This window comes from Myxocyprinus asiaticus, chromosome 26 (assembly GCF_019703515.2).
Source record: "Myxocyprinus asiaticus isolate MX2 ecotype Aquarium Trade chromosome 26, UBuf_Myxa_2, whole genome shotgun sequence".
Taxonomy (NCBI): domain Eukaryota; kingdom Metazoa; phylum Chordata; class Actinopteri; order Cypriniformes; family Catostomidae; genus Myxocyprinus; species Myxocyprinus asiaticus.
Window position 1 is genome coordinate 16,249,997 of NC_059369.1, and position 22,430 is coordinate 16,272,426.

Genomic DNA, 22,430 nt, shown 5'->3' on the forward strand with positions numbered 1-22,430 from the left:
ACTGTGGCAAGGAACACAAAACTCCATAAGATGTTGGTTAATGGAGAAAAATAACCTTGGGAGAAACCAGGCTCACTGTGGGGGCCAGTTCCCCTCTGGCTAACAGCATGAATATAATGCCAATATTACTTATTTATGTGTAGTGCAAGTCATGGTTTAAAATTAGTGAACTAAGTAAGTGTTAAGGGCCAGTGATTAAACAAAGATTTTGTAAGAACTGTAAGATTAATGACTAATGTCTTTTGAAGTTCATCCTGGATTAACTGCAGAAGTTCATATAGATGCACTGTCCTTTATTAGTTAACTGATGAAGGGTTTTGTTGGCAATTAAATGATAGTCTATGTATTCCATTTTAAGAGTGTAGTCCATCATTAGACCAAGGTGATGCAGGCCGAGATCAGTGAGGTGCTTCGCAGTTCAACCGGCAGGTCATTTCAGAGAGTTCTATCCTAAGTCCAAGGTTCAGGCAATGGCATATGAAGTATCCCATGTCTTATGGTTGGAGTTGGCATCAGTTCATCCTCTGAGGTCCATCGTAATAGACTGAAGTGATGTCTGGCTGGCACCGGCTGCATTTTGTCATCATTACTCAGAGACACGTAGCAGTGGAGTCCAACACGAAGCAGGTTCTGGTGACTTCGGGATAGGAGTCCCGAGGTTGAGACATGGAAACAAATAGAATAATATTAGCGTAGATGCCATTAAATCTTTTTGCAGAGTTAGATCATGATCAGTGTTTCAGGTTGCAGCAGACCTAACTAAACCAGCCTAATTGTGAGTTGAAGGATAAATTAGGTGTACGCCTGGCTAAATAGATGAGTCTTTAGTCTAGGCTTAAACTGAGTGAGTGTGTCTGCATCCCAAACAGTGTTAGGGAGACTATTCCATAGTTTAGGAGCCAAATAGGAAAAGGATCTACCTCCTTTTGTGGATTTTGATATTCTAGGAACTATTAACAGACCAGAGTTTTGCGATCGTAATGAACGTGATGGAATATAGCGTGGTAGAAGGTCACTTAAGTACTGCGGAGCTAGACCATTGAAAGCTTTGTATGCAGTTAACAGAATTTTAAAATTAATACGAAATTTAACAGGTAGCCAATGTTACGATGGTAAAATGGGGCTAATGTGATCATATTTCTTGGTTCTAGTCAGCACTCTGGCTGCTGCATTTTGAACCAATTGAAGTTTATTTATTGAACTTGCTGGACATCCTCCCAGTAATGCATAACAATACTCTAGTCTTGAGGTCATGAACGCATGAATTAGTTTTTCGGCATCAGTAACAGAGAGCATGTCGTAGAACAATATTTCTTAGATGGAAGAATGCTATTCTACAAACATTGGAAATTTTATTTTCAAATTACATTTGTATCAAATATAACATCGAAGTTCTTCGCTGTTGAAGACGATGTAGCAGTACATCCATCGAGAGTCAAATTATATTTTAGAGGCTTATTTTTAGTGGTTTTTGGTCCAATAGCTAGTATCTCTGTTTTGTCGGAATTGAGTAGAAGGAAATTTCTGGCCATCCAATTTTTTATTTCATTGATACACTCTGCTAATTTGGAGAATTATGAAATTTCATTGGGTTTCGAAGAAATATAAAGTTGGGTATCGTCATCATAACAGTGGAAACTTATTCCATGATTCCTGATAATATCTCCCAGGGGAAGCATATATAAGGAGAAAAGCAGAGGCCCTAAAACTGACCCCTGTGGCACTCCATACTTAACTTTTGTTTGATTTTGACAATTCCTCATTTATACAAAGTGGTAGCGATCTGCTAAATAGGACCTAAACCATGCTAATGCAACTCCACAAATGCCAACATAATTCTCCAGCCTATTCAAGAGAATGTTGTGATCTATCGTGTCGAAGGCGGCACTAAAATCTAAAAGCACTAGAAGAGAAATGCAGCCGTGATCAGAAGATAAGAGCAAGTCATTTGTAACTCTGATAAGTGAAGTCTCTGTACTGTGGTGTAGCCTAAATCCTGACTGAAATTGTTCACATATACTATTTCTCTGTAGAAATTAACATAATTGGTAGGACACTACCTTTTCTAGTATTTTCGACATAAATGGGAGATTTGAAATCGGTCTGTAATTAGCCAATTCTCCAGGATCAAGTTGTGGCTTCTTAATAAGTGGTTTGATAACTGCCATTTTAAAGTTTCTTGGGAAATGTCCTAAGGATAACGAGGAGTTAATAATATTAAGAAGAGTTTCTGCGATTACAAGAAATACCTCTTTTAAGAACTTAGTTGGTATTGGATCTAACATACATGTTGTGGCTTTTGATGTTTCGATAAGTTTTGTTAGCTCTTCATGACCTATGACAGCAAAGGATCGACGTTTCACATGTGGAAAATTATGAGACACTGTTTTCTGAGGTACTATGACAGATGATTGCATAATTCCAATTTTATTTCCGATTATTTCAATTTTATCAGTAAAGAAATTCATGAAGTCATTACTATTGTGCTGCGACAGAATATCTGGTTCAGTTGAGGGTTTATTCCTAACCAATTTAGCCACAGTATTGAATAAACACCTAGGAGTTTGCTAAAATATGCTAACCTGGCAACTTTTAGTGCCTGTCTGTAGCTACAGACACTATCCTTCCATGCACTGCGAAATACCTCTAATTTTGTATTCTTCCACTTGCACTCCATTTTCCAAGCTGCTCTCTTGAGAGCATGAGTGTGATCTACAGACGGAGACAGGAACGCTCTCCAACACATCTGTGTTTTTAGGGCACTTAATCTTCTGAGAATCCATTCACTCAGCTCCTACTGTGTGTGTGTTCTATATTCAGAGTTGTCATTATCTCACATTAATTTCTTCAACTAATTTTAGGCCGGCAAAGTGAACCTGGCTCACACTCACATGTCTTGAGCTCTCTGACGTTCTCTTGAGAAAAGCATTAAATATTAATAATAACTGTATCAAACTGAATGCATATGTTACATTTCCTGTGTTTGAAGAGACGCGTGTCACTTCTGAGTAATTCACAGTAATTTAAAGTTCATGTCATTTTATTTATTTACGAATTTAACATGTATGTTATACTGATTGATATGGATTATACTGATGTTTTACTTAATAAATCATTTAATCTCTGGATACTTTAATGTTTAGTGAAACTGTATTTAAAATTCACAAATTTTCAGAGATTTTGTGAATATGTAAAAACTAGCTTTGAGAGGCGTGCTGAAGCGGGGCTCCAGGCAGCTGCCCATGTCGCCCATGCCTAAATCCGCCACTGGAAAGAAAGCATATCAACTGAACTTTTTCTGAACTTTTTCACTTTTATCAACTAAACTGCATTTTTTTTTTTTTTTTTTTTTTAGAACTTTATTAATTAAAACTTAAATGTAGCAACCATGTATGAAAATGTTTATACTAAACAAACTGATTATTATACTATTTAAAGGCTGCTGTCAACCTGGACCAATTTCAAACATTGGTCCAGTCAGCCATAACCAAAAAAATCAAAGCATAAAAAAATATGTAAAATATGATCTTACCTGAACAATGTCAGAAGCTTGTGTCACCTCTCTGTCTACACTGTTGACTTGGTCACTGATCTTTTTTTCTTCTTTCAATAATAGATATGCCACAAACATCACCATTACCATTAATCTAAATTAAATATAAAAACGTGGAAAAGTCAAAGAACAATATCATTGTTTAGAAGTATACTATGACATAAGATTATTGTCACACACAACGCTATGAAAGAAATCCTGAATGTCTGCCCCACTTCAGTTTTTTGGCTGGTGGTTGTACATGAGACATTATTGGTCATTCATTGTTTCAGTGAAAAAGACTAAGAGTAAAGATTAAAAACTCACTAAAATGTGTAATGTTTTAATCTGTTTAACAACATTACCTTACAATAGGCAAAGATGATTTCTCTTTTTGCTCACGTCTTGTCTTAGGTAGATTGCATATTGTCAACAGCTCTGTGTCTGTCATGCTAGTGCCTGGCAGGCTGTTGGGATCTTTACTATTAATCACGTTGTCTGCGTTCACCCTTACTCATTTGCTGAATCAAAACGGGGACTGTGACATGTGAGAACTAGCCAATGGGATTACCGCTTTTGCGTTAGTTATGTCCACTGCTGCAGCAACCAGCTGGCAGAGGCTTCTGCTCGGTCTTAAAGGTTTCCTTCTAGGCTAACGGCTGCACTTTTTATCCTTGCACTACAAGTAAGCGAAATAAAAGTTTTAAAATTGAATTAATATTTCTCAAAAAGTGTGTGTGTGTGTGTGTGTGTGGGAGGGAGAGAGATTAATTAATTTATTTCTAAAAGTGAGGGGGACATGTCTCCCCAGTTATAATGGTTGCTACGCCCCTGTCAGTAGCTCTTATACAGAGACACGGTCAACAGATGTCAAACACAGTTGTTTTGAATATCAGAACAAGAGTTTGAATCTGATGATCCCAGCTGTAATGAAACATCCCTGCAGAAGACACCCATACTTCTGTTGACAGTTCTGTTTATCTCTGTGTCTGTGTGTTGCAGGTACTGTTAGTGTTTGCCAAAGACGACGCTCAGAGTAATGCGTTCTGCTGGGCATGCGAGCGTGCTGGTTTCAGGTGTAACGTGGCCAGAACGCCTGATGCTGCGTTCGAGAGTTTCCTGGAGAAAAATCACGACCTGATCTTTATCGATCACAGACATTCCAGATATTTTGATGCTGAAGTGCTCTGCCGGTGCGTTCCACATCTGACTGTCTTTTTTTATTATCTGGAGTTATTCTGGGAAAAGCACAGTCACACACACGCAGCCTCCTGACAAGTCAAGATGAGACATGCATTTATTTGTCTGAAAGAGATTTGTTTGAGTTTGTGTGATTTAAATAATTTTCTCTCTGTCAGTTCAATCAGAGGCATCAGCTCCTCTCAAAACACTGTGATCATCGCCATTGTGAAAAGGTTTGTGTGCGGTCTGTTACCACACATACATATATACCCACATATACACTCCGTTTTTACTATCTCAGTGTTTTTATAGTCCTGTAGAATGACACTGTAAATTAGAGGCAAAACTGTGTTTATAGATAACAAATCACTCTGTTATCATATGATTATTGTGTGTCTGTAGATATCGAATCATTCTATTATTACATGATTATTTCAATATTTTGTTTTTTATTTTGAAGGCCAGATCGAGAAGAATCCACTGTGATGCCACTGATATCAGCAGGATTTAACAGGGTAAGACAGTGTGTGCATGTCACTTTGTTTTTTTTTTTTTTCTCCCCAATTTGGAATGCCCAATTCCCAATGCGCTCTAAGTCCTCGTGGTGGTGTAGTGACTCGCCTCAATCCAGGTGGCCCAGGACAAATCACAGTTGCCTCCGCGTCTGAGACCGTCAATCCACGCATCTTATCACGTGGCTTGTTGAGCGTGTTACTGCGGAGACATTGCACGTGGAGACTTCACGCTATTCTCCGCGGCATACACGCACAACTCACCACGCGCCCCACTGAGAGCGAACCACGTTATAGCGACCACGAGGAGGTTACCCCATGTGACTCTACCCTCCCTAGCAACCGGGCCAATTTGGCTGCTTAGGAGACCTGGTTGGAGTAACTCAGCACGCCCTGGATTCGAACTCACGACTCCAGGGATGGTAGTCAGCGTCTTTATTCGCTGAGCTACCCAGGCCCCCCGTGTGCATGTTACTTTAGCGTTAACAAACCTCTGTACTCAAGAGGGTGAGTTTCCTTCAAATGTCTATGCCAATAAACCAGATGTGTTTCTGTTGAGGTAGCTAGCTATAAATGTGTGCATGGGTTTGTTTGTGTGTTTAGCGGTATGTGGAGAACTCAAACATGATGGCCTGTTACAATGAACTCATCCAACTTCACTTCGGAGAAGTACGAGCTCAGATCAAACTCAGGTGAGGAACTGTCTGTCTGTCTGTCTGTCTGTTTTTCTGTCTGTCTCTCTTCAGTAAAATATTTTTATTGCCTCATTTATAATACTGTGTGTGCGTGTGTGTGTGTGTTTATTCTCAGAGCCTGTAATGCTGTTTTTACCGCACTGGAACAGAGTCAGGAAGTCATTGAGATCAGCAATGAAGATCAACTCATACAGGTACAAACACACACAAAATGTCATTATCTGGACACTATTTTATTGGTTCTTCATTGCAACATACAGAATACTGATTATCAGTCAGAACATTTACATGCTCTTTTAAAGTTACATTTCAGTTAGACTAAGACTAACGCGAGAGTGATCTGCTCTGACTGTGCGAGAGAAAATTTACGTTTAATGAGGTAACGTAAATGAGGTTTAATGATGGTGCCATATTAATCTACTATATATAATACTGAATATTGTGTATAACATTGCTATGGGGAAATATAATCCTAATGTCAAATGTCATGTCTGATTTTATTTAATCTGTAAATTATTATTTAACCCAATAAGCATGCATTTCCATTGAATATGCATTTTTAAAAAGGATATTTAGATATAATCAGAGACGATATATATTTTTTATTTTATTTATTCATTTATTTATTTTTTCTCCCCTTTTTCTCCCCAATTTGGAATGCCCAATTCCCAATGCACTCTAAATCCTCATGGTGGGGTAGTGACTCACCTCAATCCAGGTGACAGAGAATGAATCTCAGTTGCCTCCGCGTCTGAGACCGTCAGTCCGTGCATCTAATCACGTGGCATGTTGAGAGCTTTACCACAGAGACTTAGCATGTATGGAGGCTTCACGCCATCCACCGTGGCATCCACGCACAACTCACCATGCGCCCCACTGAGAGCAAACCACATTATAGCGACCACGAGGAGGTTACCCCACGTGACTCCAATTTGGTTGCTTAGGAGACCTAGAGAGACAATAATATTTAAAAATAAATATATTAATTGTTTTTAAATGTATGTAATCAGTGACAGTATATAAGGTGCATATATCTAACATAATTTTGTATTTTCAGCAAAGCAGAATTACTAGCCACTATTTCTATTTGGTATCACCATTACCCTGTTCTGGGCTGGTTTTTAGTCCCAGTACATCTCTGATGGATCATTTAGCACTTTTGAGAGCAGTACTTTTAGCTACATTTTAAAGAAAATGAACTGTTTTGCATATGTCTTTTGAAGTGTAATAATAATAATAAAAAACTTTCAGTCTTAACTTTTTTTTTAATTTAAGCTTAGTTTAAAGAATCGTGTACCGAACCGTGAGTTCAGTATCGTGAACCGAATCGTGAGATGAGTGAATTGTTACACCACTATTAAAGACAGATAAACATGGTCTGTGTGTGCTTCTAAATAAACAGATGAAGCACTGTTCTTTGCATACGTGGGGCTCATGGGCTTGTGTTTTTAGTGCTTTTAGAGCAGTCCAAATGCATTGTGAAAGAAAAGTACAGCAGGTTCAAGCATTCACGCAATTCCCAACATTATTAACCACAAAAAATAATTATACAAATCTACAAGTGTGGCACAGTATAACAGAAAAGGAGGAGATGACAGCGTTTCACCAGATGTGGAACATTTTAAACTACAAACTGCACTTTTAGTGTCGAAATAAAATCTCCATGTGAAGTAAATAGGACAGAAATCTGTATATTACCATTATATAAAACAAATCAAATCGTTAAAACAATGATGACAATTCAGTACTATATTAGAATAATAAACTTGACTGGGTCCCACATAGACTTGCCACAATATTATAATTTTCACACCGGTGCGGTGTTCACGTTCAAACCGACTAACACCGGTATTACCGCTGGTTTGACGCTAAGTGGTATTATGGGGTAATTTTCGTTAAGCAATTGCCTAAACAATAATGCAAGCTTGATTTCAAACTTTACACTTTTTAATTTTTTAATGTATTTTTAACTAAAAATTCAAATGAAAAAAAAAATGAATTGCAATTAAAATGTGTGTTCAACTTTTTGAAAGATGGCTTTTCAACAGTTGTGAAGGGCAACATCTCTTTGGCAACAAACCTATTTCATCCGTGCATTCTCTCCATCATGGGCTACCGGTCTGGTATTTCGTTGTCCGGGCAAATACATCACTTATTGTGGGTTGTTGCGGGTTTAATGTTGGTGTTTTATTACCTTTCATCCCAGGACCCAATTTAGCTGCTTCGGAAGGATAATGACTTTGAATGTGTGTGAATAAATTTGTTTTGTTCCCTCCTAGGGCTGGGCAATATGTAAGAAATATGTTCACAATATTTTTATTAAAAAATATATAGATATTCAGTTGAAGTCAGAAGTTTACATACACCTTAGCCAAATACATTTAAACTCAGTTTTTCACAATTCCTGTAATTTAATATTAGTAGGTCAGTTAGGATCACTACTTTATTTTAAGAATGTGAAATGTCAGAATAAAAGTAGAGCGAATGATTTCTTTCAGCTTTTATTTCTTTCATCACATTCCCAGTGGGTCAGAAGTTTACATACTCTTTGTTAGTATTTGGTAGCATTGCCTTTAAATTGTTTAACTTGGGTCAAATGTTTTGGGTAGTCTTCACAAGCTTCTCACAATAAGTTGCTGGAATTTTGGCCCATTCCTCCAGACAGAACTGGTGTAACTGAGTCAGGTTTGTAGCCCTCCTTGCTCGCACACGCGAAAATTTGTGGGACACGCTCTGCCCACACATTTTCTATTGGATTGAGGTCAGGGCTTTGTGATGGCCACTCCAATACCTTGACTTTGTTGTCCTTAAGCCATTTTGCCACAACTTTGGAGGTATGCTTGGGTGTCCATTTGGGAGACCCATTTGCGACCGAGCTTTAACCTCCTGGCTGATACCTTGAGATGTTGCTTCAATATATCCACACAATTTTCCTTCCTCATGATGCCATCTATTTTGTGAAGTGCACCAGTCCCTCCTGCAGCAAAGCACCCCCACAACATGATTCTGCCACCCCCATGCTTCACGGTTGGGATGGTGTTCTTCGGCTTGCAAGCCTCACCCTTTTTCCTCCAAACATAACGATGGTCTTTATGGCCAAACAGTTCAATTTTTGTTTCATTAGACCAGAGGACATTTTTCCAAAAAGTAAGATCTTTGTCCCCATGTGCACTTGCAAACTGTAGTCTGGCTTTTTTATGTCGGTTTTAGAGCAGTGGCTTCTTCCTTGCTGAGCAGCCTTTCAGGTTATGTCGATATAGGACTCGTTTTACTGTGGATATAGATACTTGTCTACCTGCTTTCTCCAGCATCTTCACATGGTCCTTTGCTGTTGTTCTGGTATTGATTTGCACTTTTCGCACCAAACTATGTTCATCTCTAGGAGACAGAATGTGTCTCCTTCCTGAGCGGTGTGATGCTGCGTGGTCCCATGGTGTTTATACTTGCGTACTATTGTTTGTACAGATGAACGTGGTACCTTCAGGCATTTGGAAATTGCTCCCAAGGATGAACCAGACTTGTGGAGGTCCACAATTGTTTTTCTGAGGTCTTGGCTGATTTCTTTTGATTTCCCCATGATGTCAAGCAAAGAGGCACTGAGTTTGAAGGAAGGCCTTAAAATACATCCACATCCATCAGAAGCTAATTGGCTAATTGTCTAAAGGCTTGACATCATTTTCAAGAATTTTCTGCTTAAAGGCACAATTAACTTAGTGTATGTAAACTTCTGACTCACTGGAATTGTGATATAGTCAGTTAAAAGTGAAACAATCTGTCTGTAAACAATTGTTGGAAAAATTACTCGTGTCATGCACAAAGTAGATGCCCTAAACGACTTGCCAAAACTATAGTTTGCTAATATTAAATCTGTGGAGTGGTTAAAAAAATTAGTCTTAATGACTTCAACCTAAGTGTATGTAAACTTCTGACTTAAACTGTATATCACAATATCCAATTACATCATCAACCCCCCGGCTGAGGGATCGGTGAAAATTCTTGCTTTAGTGATTTTGCACTGAAAATTAAATTAATTTATTTAAAAAAATAAAAACTTAAACCAAAAACATTTCTAAATTCAAATTGCACTTCAAACGAAACAAAAAAGCAATTAAAATAACGAAGTGATAAAAAAAAAAACCTGTGTTTCCTGTTTGTGTTAGTATGTGAATCCAGCATATGAGTGCATGATGGGATATCAGCGCGGTGAACTGCTGAAAGAAAACACTGAAGTGCCGAAGAGTGAAAAAAACAAAACGGACCTGCTGGAGAACATCAGAGCATGCATCCACAGAGGAAAAGTAAGTGAGACAGAGACAGAAAGAGATATTCAGAACTATATCCCCAATCCTGAAAATGTGCTCACAGCCCTGTGAAGTACAAATCATTACTAATCCAAAGCCTAACCCTAAAACATAGATAACCATAAATTCTGCAAGTATCACTCGTGTTTTGGTGCGTTTTGCGTTAAATCCCATATTTTAATAAAAAACAAATGGGGTTGAAAATGCAAAAATGCCTAATAACTAGCAAATGTCATCACAACACACTGATTTGCATGCATTACTCCTGTGCTTTATGCCAAGAGCAATATTACTTCTGTAAAAAAAAAAAAAAGTCCATTGCTATAATTTTTCCGATAACAGAGTTGAACTACTGAGTGAGACCTGCAGGTTTAAAGTGTGAATAATCCTGCTGTCCCACTTCACACAACACAAAGGTCATAAACACACACTCACACACACACAGCTGGAGGAGTGTTTGAAGCTGCAGGCACGGCACTTTCATCTCACAGGGGTCGAATTTTGATTCTCTCTCACTCCTGATTCCATATGCTGTTTAAATTCTCTGTCATATGCTGAGCTGTGTGTGTGTGTGTGTGTGTGTGTGTGTGTGTGTGTGTTTGTTTGTTTCAGGAATGGCAGGGAGTTTATTATGCCAAAAAGAAGAATGGCGACAGCGTGCAGCAGAATGTGAAGATGACCCCTGTAATTGGTCAGGGAGGGTGAGGCGGAGACTTCAGCTTTAATGTTTTACTGTGTTTTTTTACATGGTAACATGGTAAAGATATTTTGTAACTGAGAATCACTATATTTCACCAAATATGGGGGGGCATGTTCCACGATTGTACCATGATAGTGCCATGGTATTCTTTGAAGTACCTTGGAGTATCATAAATACCATTGTACATGAATATAGACAAGATCCATGCAATACATTTGTCATTGTATAATGTCTCTTATTTTTTTATTATTATTTTTTTTTAACCCCTTTTCTCCCAATTTGGCATGCCCAATTCCCACTACTTAATAGGTCCTCATGGTGGCACGGTTACTCACCTCAATCCGGGTGGCAGAGGACAAGTCTCAGTTGCCTCCACTTCTGAGACAGTCAATCCGCACATTTTATCACGTGGCTCATTGTGCATGACGCCGTGGAGACTCATGCTACTCTCCGCGATCCACGCACAATTTACCGCACGCCCCATTGAGAGCGAGAACCCCTAATCTCTCCAGGGGTAGTAGTCAATGTCAATACTTGCTGAACTACCAAGGCACCCACATAATGTCTCTCTTAATACACTTTCTGTTATTAACAGTCATAAAAACAGTTGATAAAAAAAAAACAATCATTTAATTCTAATCACGCATAGCACGGATGAGGTAAAGCCATTCGAGTCTCTCGTTAATATGCGCTCACTCATTTACAGATGCTCTTTACAGAACAGCCGGTTTTCTTGAGGTACAGACAGTACTGATTTTAAACACGTGTTCAACATATCAGTGTAAATATTTGTAAGTAGTACAAATTAAGAATGCACAATATATCGGTGGCCATATCGGTATTGGCCGATAAATGTGTATTTTAAAGTTATTGGTTATCGGTCCGATAACTAACAAAATTTGGCCAATATATTAAAGCCAATAAACTATGGCTTTTCAGGCACATGCTTCTCGCAATTTGGGTTTTGATTGGGGCCTTCTGGATTATGCTTTTTTTAAATAAAAGGAAGTTGGCCATAGGAAAATGTCTTTATTTAACTGGTTTAAAGTAGGCTGTATTTGGTAAATGATTTAATTTTAATCATTTAAAATTAGATTTAGGGAGTTTTAGATGTTTCTTGCAGGTTCCTTGTTTTCTGCAATTGAAGTTGTTTAAAAAATAAAAACAATAATCCACTTTACATGATTGATTTCATTAGAAGTGCTCCGGATGTAGCTTTATAAGATGAGCCTTTTGTTTTTGTAATCCGACACACAAAATGTAGATTTATATCCTTGATATAGATTTATTTGTAAATATATTGGTTATCGGCCTCCAAATACACTGAATTATCGGTTATCGTTATTGGCCAAAATTTCCATATCGGTGCATCCTTAGTCCAAATTATGCATGAAAACAATAAACGTGTAAAAAGTATAATATATGCAATATAAAATCATATTTATTATAGAAATACATGGATTTGTTCATTTTTAAAAAGCTTAAATGTGACCAAAATTATGAAGAACTAATAAAATATAATTAGTAAAATTAATATTTTTGTAATGTACCTAGTTAGAAGGTCCCCTGTACAATTAATAGCATTAACTGGGAGAGAATTCCTTTCATATGTGAGCAAAATGGACATTATAACTGAAATATACCAATGTGAGTCGAAATTGAATTGAATCGAGAGCTTGTGAATCCAAATTAATTCCCAGCCCTAATGTGGTGTGTATTATTGTTATGAATGAAGCTCAACAGTCAGTTTCAGGACGTATATTTGCATACATTTTTTCCACAGAGAAATAGATTTTTAAATATTTCAAGACAGTCCTATCATGAGCTTTGAGGTTATGTGATTTATTTCATTTTCAAAAATTGATGTCAATTGTGTTTCCTGTTGAAACTAGAGTTCTCTTTCTTACATTCATTCTACGTCAACTAAGGGAATGCCTCAGGTGTGACCGATTGAGGAAGCACCAATTGACAACGTCTGTCAGAATGACAGACCAACTGCTGTAGCGATCAGGGAGTCCCACCTCCCAAGTATATAGACCGCTGCAGCTCGCTGCTGTGCTATTTTCGCCCTCTTTCCTTCGAGGTTTGTGGAAGCTGCACTCATTAGATGCTTTATTGGAGTTTATCGTACCAAGCAACATATTCCTCAGCCTTGCCGCCAGGAAAGACGGAGCGCTTCACCACCTCTGTTTTTCAGAAAATGTATAAATCATCAGCACTGGCAGTTAGAGCATTAAATGTGATGTGCCTCCTGACAGGAGCACGTGTTAATGGAGGAAATTGGGTGCCAGCTGGACTCAGGTACTCCTAACCCAGCACTTTGGGAGGAGATCTGTGTATTTGCAGATCTGACCCTCCACATGTCATGTGGGGCGGTTCAGAGCTGCGGCAGAAGTATGGGCTTGGCAGTGGTGGGCGAGAGGGTGTTATGGTTCAGTCTTTCCAGCTTGTCTGAGAAGTAAAAAGTAGACTTCTTGTCCACCCCTTCCCCCGGACGGTCAAGTCCATGAGCCAATAGTGTGATCTGAGAAAGGAGGGAGAAGCGTTCGAGGCCTGTCTCTTCGGATTGTCTCTTGCACCGCGAGTGTTCAGCAAATACGTAGAGAACATTTGGGGATCAGAGTGACTGCTTATCTGGACAAACTTCTTCTTTGTGTACCGTCATAGTTGCAGGTGAAAGAGGATACAGAGACTTTAGTTTTACATCTGATGACCTTGGGTTTTAGAATAAACCAAGTGAATAGCTGTCTGGTTCCCATCCAAGAAATAAACTATATGGGTCTCAGGTTGAACTTGGTTTCATGCATTCCTGTCAGAGGTTTGATGGCATCAAGGGTAGTGGTTATTCCCCTGGGGCTGTTGCAAATGATGGAATTTCTGTACTGGACACAATGTTCGCGCCTCGGGCACCGACTCATTCACAGAATAATAAGTTCCGAGCTTCAGTGGTCTATATACTAGGGAGGTGGGACTCCCTGATCGCTTCAGCGATTGGTTTGTCATTCTGACAGACGTTGTGTGCTTCCTCAATCGGTCATGCCTAAAGCATTCTCTTAGTGAGATACCTCACTTTGTCATCAGAGAATGTTTGGAACGCAACTTATCAAAGGTATCGTCCCTTTTTATAATAGCCAATAGAGTGCAACAGTCTTGTTCCGGAAGTAAAAAAACCCATTCATTTTCTCCATAAGGGAGTGGATTTTTAACTATAGTTTATAAAACTTTATAGACAGATCTACCGTGAGCTCCGAAGTTGTTAATCAATGGTATATTCTTCTGGCTGAAGCCTTCGGTATGTGTTTTTTCATCTTCATTTAAAAAAAATTGTTTAACAGAGGACTTTTTGGTGAAGAACTACACTTCCCATGATCCCGAAGGGAAATGAGCCACTAATCAGGCAATCAAGGTGGACAAAGCGCCCAAAACAAGCTCTGCAGTGACCGCCCACTGCCACTCACGCTACATGTATTTGCAAACACCTGAACATTTTGCAATAAAATGAAAATATGTTGTTTCAGTACTTATAATCAACAACTTTTAATCTATGGGTTTATATTTTACATTGTTTTCAATTTGATTACTTCATTCGCAATGCTTCATGGGATTGTAGTTCATGCCTTCATTAAAGACATCAAGTACACTGTCTTGTACCGTTGTCTTTTTGTCCGTTTTTCAAATGCATGTTTTCTTCAAATCAAAGTTTGTAATGGTGCCATTCACCTCAGAGCTGATTAGTTTGGTTCATGGCTTAGAATTCTTTTATGAAATGAATGAAGAAATGAATGAGACAAATACTTCTTGAACCAAGACAGCTGAAAAAGTGGGTGGGCATTTTTGCGCTCTATAGACTTTAGATTACTTAAGAACCCAGCAAAACCACATCTGAACACTTATGTGATAGAATTAAAGACAATTTATAATAAAATAAATTCCAGAGGAACATTGTCCTTCTAGAGAGCATTTCATTGGACAAAAAACATTTATAAAAGATCAGTATTGATGGGAAAGATACTTCCTGAGCCACAAGTGCTGAGCATCACTTTTGAGCACTAGAGTTTGACCATATAACCTCTTTGTTAATATAACTGTCTTTCTCTGTTTGTCTGTAGTAAAGTCAGGCACTGTGTGTCAATTAACAGGCCTTTAAATGACCATAACAAGGTAAAATGCATTCAGACCTGCACATACAGTCATATAAATGTGATCTCATCAGTTAAGTGTGTCTGTACAGTTGTTCATGACTCTTTGTGTGTGCGTGTGTGTGTGTGTGTGTGTTCTGATCCAGACAGAAAAGCCATGTGAGAGAGTTCAAGCCGAATCACAAACAGGTACCACAGCACAATCTTTTTACAGTCTTATATATTTTTGACATGAAGCAGTTGAATTGAACTCATTGAAAAAATTGCATCATCGATACTGAACTGCACAACACAATACACAACAGCAATGCAACACACAAACTAATCACAATAAAAAGTGTCATACCAGAAAATAATAAAAGAAAATACTATTACTGTCACATTTAGTGTTGTAGTGTTTGTTTTTTGTGTCTGACCGTCAGGTGATCCAATCACAATTGTTCAGTGTTAAATACAGGTATAAACGTTCTATGATTGGGTCACTCAAACCACATTCAGCATTCACAGGAGATGCATGTTAATATTAGCTGTAACGAGACCTGTGCCATTCACAGCTGTTTGATGCCAGTTTGTTATCATATGGAGGACAGGTACTGTAAGATGTGTGTGTCTCTAATGTCTATGTACATTGTTGTTGTGTGTCAGATATTCAGCAGTGCAGCAAACACAAAGATCGCAGAAAAGGTTCTCTGGACATTCGTTCAACAACCTCTCGAGGGAGTGATGGTGAGACCACTCTGATCCCTGACCCTAACTCCTAAACCCTTACCCTTGACCCCTGACCCCTGCACAAAGTTCATTCAGGGGGTCTGTTGGTTCAAATGGTTTGATGTAAGTGTAATGAATATCCTGCATTAACCATGAAAACATGTGACAGATGCAACTGTATGGCTCGAGTGAATTTAATGAGCAGATTTACTGATCAAACCTTTTGCAAACCTCAACTCATGTCACATCAAAAGACAATAACGTGCAATTAGAGCAACATGCACATGGAAAGTATGCGAGTGCTTTATTAATGTGACGTGAAGTGTGTATTAAACTCTTGTTGTGTTGAATAGGAAGTTCACAGAGGAGACATTCATCTATGGCCAGAATTCACTCCATGACGATAGAAGCACCAATCACTAAGGTACACAGTTTGTGTGTGTATGTGTGTGTACTTTGCTATAGTTTGGGGAGAAAATTGTCCTCAGAAGTGAGTGAAATCTGACAAAACCTCCCTTTTCAGGACACTTAGAAATGCCCTCAATTGGAAAATCAATTCATAAAGTACATACTGTTCTTTCAAATCCTCTAAATTCTAAACAAATTTGGGGATTTGAGTTAGTCTGTAGTAATTATAATTGTCTTCTAAAAAGTCTATATGTCTTGATTAAGTAAATGTGTGTTTATGGCTGTGTGCAGGTGATAAACATCATAAATGCAGCTCAGGAAAACAGTCCAATGCCTGTTGCTGAAGCGCTGGACCGTGTGTTGGAGATACTACGGACCACAGAGTTGTACTCACCTCAGCTCGGGACTAAAGAAGAAGACCCTCATACAAATGACCTGGTGGGGGGTCTCATGACTGTAAGTCACCTGACTGATATTCTGTTTCACACGGAATTAGTTTTAAAAATGTTGCTCGGATGAGAAGTTGCTCATTAAAGATCTGCAAATTTTTATTGCAAAATATTGACAGCATTCATTATAAAATCATGACCAATCTCTTGGAAAAATAATAGCACACCTCTCTCTTAAGTATATTCATGTCTAATGGAATAGTTAAAGAAATTAAATGGATTATAACAGTTCATGTAAGCGTGTGAGAGTTGTCAACAGTTTCTCCTCTGCAGGACGGATTACGCAGGTTATCAGGAAACGAGTACATCTTTGCAACAAAACGTAAATCGAGTTCACTGCTGTATTTTTCAAAATACCTCTTTATGACATTTGACACCTTTCCTGTGTCTGCTATACTCAACAAACTAATCATACACACATAATCACACACACATTATCTGTTTCAGAGCTGCATCACATCCCCAGTCACCTGACCACACCACTGTCCCTCAACGATATCCCACAATGCATTGCTCAGACGATGGAGAGCGAAGACTCGTGGGACTTTGATATTTTCAACCTGGAGTCAGCTACCATTAAACGGTACACGCACACACATACACACAGACTTTAGAAGCTATATTAGTGACAGTGCTGGGTAGATTACTTTAGAAATGGAATCCGGTACTGATTACAAATTACACAATTTAAATTGTAGTCAGTAACGCAATCTTTTAGATTACACCGTTTAAATAATCTAATCTGACGTCTTTTGGATTGCTTTTGGATTACTTTTAGCATATTTTGATAAATCTAATCATTAAATTAAAATACCAACTGACACTCATTTAAAATGAGTAAAATAAAATCAAACAGAAACTTAGTCAGTTGCTGAGTAAAACAAAGGTGCTGAAGAGGTCATGGAAAACTAAAACTATGTTAATCAAGCTAGAAGATAATGAGAACATGCTGTATTTTTAATTTTCAGAGAACTGTTATTCATCCAACTTTGATATCAATAATAAGATAATGTCTCCGGATATGAGGTAGGTATGAACGATAAACTATTTAAGTTTCATTTACTTAATAGACTTGAATGTTGTTGGGGGCCTGGGTAACTCAGTGGTAAAAGACGCTGGCTACCACCCCTGGAGTTCGCTAGTTCAAATCCCAGGGTGTGCTGAGTGACTCCAGCCAGGTCTCCTAAGTAACCAAATTGGCCCGGTTGCTAGTGAGGGTAGAGTCACATGGGGTAACCTCCTCGTGGTCGCTATAATGTGGTTCGTTCTCGGTGGGGCACGTGGTGAGTTGAGCGTGGATGCTGCGGTGGATGTCGTGAAGCCTCCACACGCACTATGTCTCCGTGACAACGCGCTCAACAAGCCACGTGATAAGATGCGCAGGTTGATGGTCTCAGACCCAGAGGCAGCTGGGATTCGTCCTCCGCCACCCGGATTGAGGCGAATCACTACACGACCACGAGGATTTAAAAAGCACATTGGGAATTGGGCATTCCAAATTGGGAGAAAAAGAAAAAATAAAATAAAAATAAATAGACTTTATTGTTGGATTTGAATGGTGCAATTTGGTTTAAAACACAGAAGACATGTCTCTACTGTGGACCATGCCATGAGATTAAAGTAATTTAATCTCATGGCAATCTCATGGAGTAATTAATCTCATTGAGTAATTTTAAAGGAATTAAACTTTGAGAACCTATCTGCACTTATTACCAACATGGCAGTGCTCATGCCAAAGGCCAGACAGGACATTTTATTGGGAAAAAAGCAAGACTGGTGTCAAATCAAAGTTCTCTTGTCACTGGGGCAATAATGTGCGTCTCACACCGCACACTTTAGCATCTTGGCCATTTTGTAACGTAAGTAGTGCAAGTATTATGTTAACAAATGAAAATGCGTATACTACAAGTACCCGAATTATGTACTACTTCAACTGGAAAAATGGAGTGTGGAATGTTGGGCACATCATGCACTCAACTGTCGCGGCTTACTGTATGTAGCGAAAGGGGTGGAGTTACCCAGCCGTGATTCTGTTATGACAAAGCAATTGTAAATAATGGTGAATGTGGCAACTAGTGAAACTTCAGTAAAGACAGCACCTTATGCTTTACCATCACCCCATGCCGTGAGTATATACATTATTTAAAGGAATAGTTCACCCAAAAATGAAAATCTTTCACCCTCATGTTGTGTATGATGTGTATGACTTTCACAAACAAAGATTTTTAGAGCTTTTGGAGCTTCAAATTTTTGGCACCCATTCACTTGCATTGTATGGACCTACAGAGCTGAAATATTCTTTTAAAGATCTTAATTTGTGTTCTGCAGAAGAAGGAACGTCATACACATCTGGGATGCCAGGAGGGTGAAAAAATCATGAGAAATTTTTCATTTTTGGGTGAACTATTCCTTCAAGATACAAGAGTTGGACTGAGTTTTGCTAATGCGCTTAAGTCAGCAGCAACAGATTGCGTGCGTTTGAAACATAATTTCTGTCAGCTAAAAAACTGTGAATACTTCTGTGTAGTTAAAAAAAAAAAAGCATTAGTCATTTGGGGGACAGTACTACACATTAAAAAATCATACACTGTATGGCCGAATGTAAAGTGTAAGTGTATAGTGCATTGTTTGGCACACAGCTCATTATATTTACTATACTCTAAACCAAACCCTCACACAAAACTGTTGACATCAGTAGATTTAAAGCAAAATATTTTTTGACTGATTTAAGAGCGTTTGAAGTAATGAGGAGCACTAAAAATGTCAGTTCTCATGGAGCCCTTATAAATATGACCACAACCAACATATTCAAAAAACAGGTTAAAGATTGACCTAAAGAATGATATGATCAAATGTATTGAGTTTTGAGTTTGCGTGGTCATGGCAGTCATGTTTGATGTTTATTGTATTTTTAGGCCGTTAACATATCTGGGTTTGAAGATCTTCTCGCGCTTTGGTGTTTGTGACTTTTTGAGCTGTCCAGAGGCGACGCTTCGCTCGTGGCTGCAGATCGTTGAAGCTAATTATCATTCCAGTAACTCGTACCACAACTCTACACATGCCGCAGACGTTCTGCACGCTACTGCATACTTCCTGTGCAAGGAGCGCGTAAAGGTGAATATTCACTCACTAATAAACCTTTTTTTATACTAATTATAGTAACTAGTTGTCCATTAAAGTAATATTTTAGTCGGCAAGTCCAGCCCCTTGTTTCTGTCAGTCACTGGGCAACACTTTAGATTGTTTCAGTGTTCTCAGAGTGGTTTATATGAATTTTGTTTTCAATGTGAACACTGCAAATGTTCACTTATAACATTCTCCAGTTTTAATTTATTTTCATGTTCCTGTAATTCCAACAATATTTTGCCATTACAAGTACCAAATAAAACAATTGACGTGCAATTTCGTTGTGATGCAACTTGTATTGTTTTGGTTTATTTCATGTTACTTAAGCCTCCGTTTGTGGAGAGAGGAATTTTCCACTACCATTCCATAGCGTCACCATATAGCGCAACTGACTTCATGTGATCCAGTTGACACAGACCCAAAAGTATCAACTAGTGGTTGCAATAATCAAATAGTCAGTGGAGCTCCCTCTGTTTTAAAGCCCCTGTTGCATCACTGTGATTTAGGCCAATCAAATGGCAGAATTATGAGAGTGATGGCACGTGGATTGTATGTAATTTCATGTAATGTGTATATGAACAACAAAGATGACGTGTATTGAATTTGATCTTGTTACTACAGCGATAACCAGGTGCATTTGTATCGCTGAAGACTCTTCACGTTTGACTGTGTTTTTCAGCAAAGTCTTGACCCAATAGATGAAGTCGCCGCACTGATCGCTGCTACTATACATGACGTCGATCATCCTGGACGTACAAACTCCTTCCTATGTAACGCAGGAAGTGAACTAGCCATATTGTACAACGACACGGCCGTACTGGAGAGTCACCACGCTGCGCTCGCCTTCCAGATCACAACACGAGATGACAAATGCAACATCTTCAAGAATATGGAGAGGTACACACACACATATACAAACGCGCACAAAAACATGGACACACACACTGACGCTGCTGCTGTCTTTCAGGAACGAGTATCGCACACTCCGGCAGGCCGTCATTGACATGGTTCTCGCCACTGAGATGACGAAACACTTTGAACACGTCAACAAGTTCGTCAACAGCATCAACAAGCCACTGACTGCACTGGAGGAAAATGGGGTGAGAAACACAAACACACTCACACTTGCACACAGACATTTTGCTGTGGTACTGTAATGGGTAATGAGAATTGTGAAATTTCACGGATATTGGTATCAGCTGCTGAGAGGTTGGTATCGTGGTAACACTAAACAACACAGGCAGTGAAGTGAGTGAATGTCATTCATGTTCAATGAGAGTTTGTGTTTTGAAGCGACGTGAGAGACAGAGACTGTTGTCGATGATTCAAAGTTAAGTAGAGTTTAACTTTAAGGAAAGGAGCTGTGACATGATGCGGCAACCACCAGTGGAAGTGCAGAGGATGGAGGACATGTGATACTCTGCCTGATACAGTTGGATACTGCAGTCAAGTACGCCCCCTAGCAACAAACAGTACAGCAAGCTGCAGCGATTTTATCTGTCTGTCTGTCTGACTGTTTCATTGGCAAGGAGGGTTTTATGCTAGGGAACTTAAGAATCTGAATCCCCCCTGGATCAAAGGTTATGCTAGAATAGTACAACTCTTTTCTGAATTTCAGTGTTTAGGGTTATTGACTAATTTAGCCCGGCAGGCATTGTAAGTGTTCTTCTATGTACTTTTCAAGCCCATCTCCGTCATCACTGTAACGAGACACAGGTGTTACGTATCATTAATCACCAGGTGATGGCCCTTACCGCTTCCTCTCTCCCCAGTGACAGACACGTGACCACGTCCCGCACCACATACCCCCACCGCCCGACTCAGGCCCGGGCAATTTCCGGCCTGCTAACGCAGCCCCCCCCCCCACCCCATTCCTGGAGAGGAAATCAGCCACAACCATCTGCGGCCCTGGCCGGTGAACCACCTTGAATTGAAGGGCTGAAGTGCCAGGTACCAACGAGTGATCCACGCGTTGGTATCCTTCATGCGGTGGAGCCACTGAAGCGGGGCGTGATCCGAGTGGAGGATGAAGGCCTGCCCCAGCAGGTAATAGCGGAGGGTTAGGACCGCCCACTTGATGGCAAGACTCTCTTTCTCAGTTGTGCTGTACTTAGTCTCTCTCAAAGAGAGCTTACGACTAATGTACAGCACGGGGCGCTCCTCCACCTCCTGCGAGAGTACAGCCCCCAACCCCCTCTCTGATGCATCAGTCTGTAAAATGAAGGGGAGAGAGAAGTTAGGAGCATGTAGGAGCGTCCCTCCACAGAGTGCAGATTTCACTCTCATGAAAGCCTCTTGGCACGCCTCCATCCACTGGACCAGATCTGGTGCCCCCTTTTTAGGGAGATCAGTCAAGGGGCTGGTGACATCAGAAAAATTAGGCAAAACCTTCTGAAATAGCCATCCAACCCCATAAACTGTCTCACCTCCTTTTTGGACTTGGGACGTGGGCAGGCCGCTACCGTTGCGGTTTTATCAATTTGGGGTCGTACCTGCCCATGACCCAAGTGGAAGCCCAGATACCGTACTTCCACCCGCCCAATTGCGCACTTTTTCAGGTTTGCCGTGAGTCCCGCCCACCTCAGCGACCTCAGCACATCTCTAAGATGCTGCATATGCCTCTGCCAATCATTACTGTATATGATAATGTCATCCAGGTAGGCAGCGGCATATGCGGC

At 39.5% G+C, this 22,430-nt stretch overlaps 1 protein-coding gene across 1 annotated transcript in view; it reads left to right on the top strand.

The window, feature by feature from the left end:
* LOC127417432 (high affinity cAMP-specific and IBMX-insensitive 3',5'-cyclic phosphodiesterase 8A-like) overlaps nucleotides 1–22,430 on the top strand; it is a 71,660-nt gene that overhangs the window by 42,399 nt on the left and 6,831 nt on the right. The window contains exons 3-19 of the mRNA XM_051657493.1: nucleotides 4,535–4,725; nucleotides 4,891–4,947; nucleotides 5,175–5,229; nucleotides 5,830–5,918; nucleotides 6,037–6,115; nucleotides 10,082–10,219; nucleotides 10,835–10,923; nucleotides 15,032–15,083; nucleotides 15,208–15,250; nucleotides 15,707–15,787; nucleotides 16,123–16,193; nucleotides 16,469–16,633; nucleotides 16,900–16,948; nucleotides 17,074–17,209; nucleotides 19,542–19,740; nucleotides 20,432–20,649; nucleotides 20,720–20,852. Of these exons, the coding sequence (XP_051513453.1) occupies nucleotides 4,535–4,725; nucleotides 4,891–4,947; nucleotides 5,175–5,229; nucleotides 5,830–5,918; nucleotides 6,037–6,115; nucleotides 10,082–10,219; nucleotides 10,835–10,923; nucleotides 15,032–15,083; nucleotides 15,208–15,250; nucleotides 15,707–15,787; nucleotides 16,123–16,193; nucleotides 16,469–16,633; nucleotides 16,900–16,948; nucleotides 17,074–17,209; nucleotides 19,542–19,740; nucleotides 20,432–20,649; nucleotides 20,720–20,852 (1,845 nt within the window). The remainder of the gene's footprint in view (nucleotides 1–4,534; nucleotides 4,726–4,890; nucleotides 4,948–5,174; nucleotides 5,230–5,829; nucleotides 5,919–6,036; nucleotides 6,116–10,081; nucleotides 10,220–10,834; nucleotides 10,924–15,031; nucleotides 15,084–15,207; nucleotides 15,251–15,706; nucleotides 15,788–16,122; nucleotides 16,194–16,468; nucleotides 16,634–16,899; nucleotides 16,949–17,073; nucleotides 17,210–19,541; nucleotides 19,741–20,431; nucleotides 20,650–20,719; nucleotides 20,853–22,430) is intronic.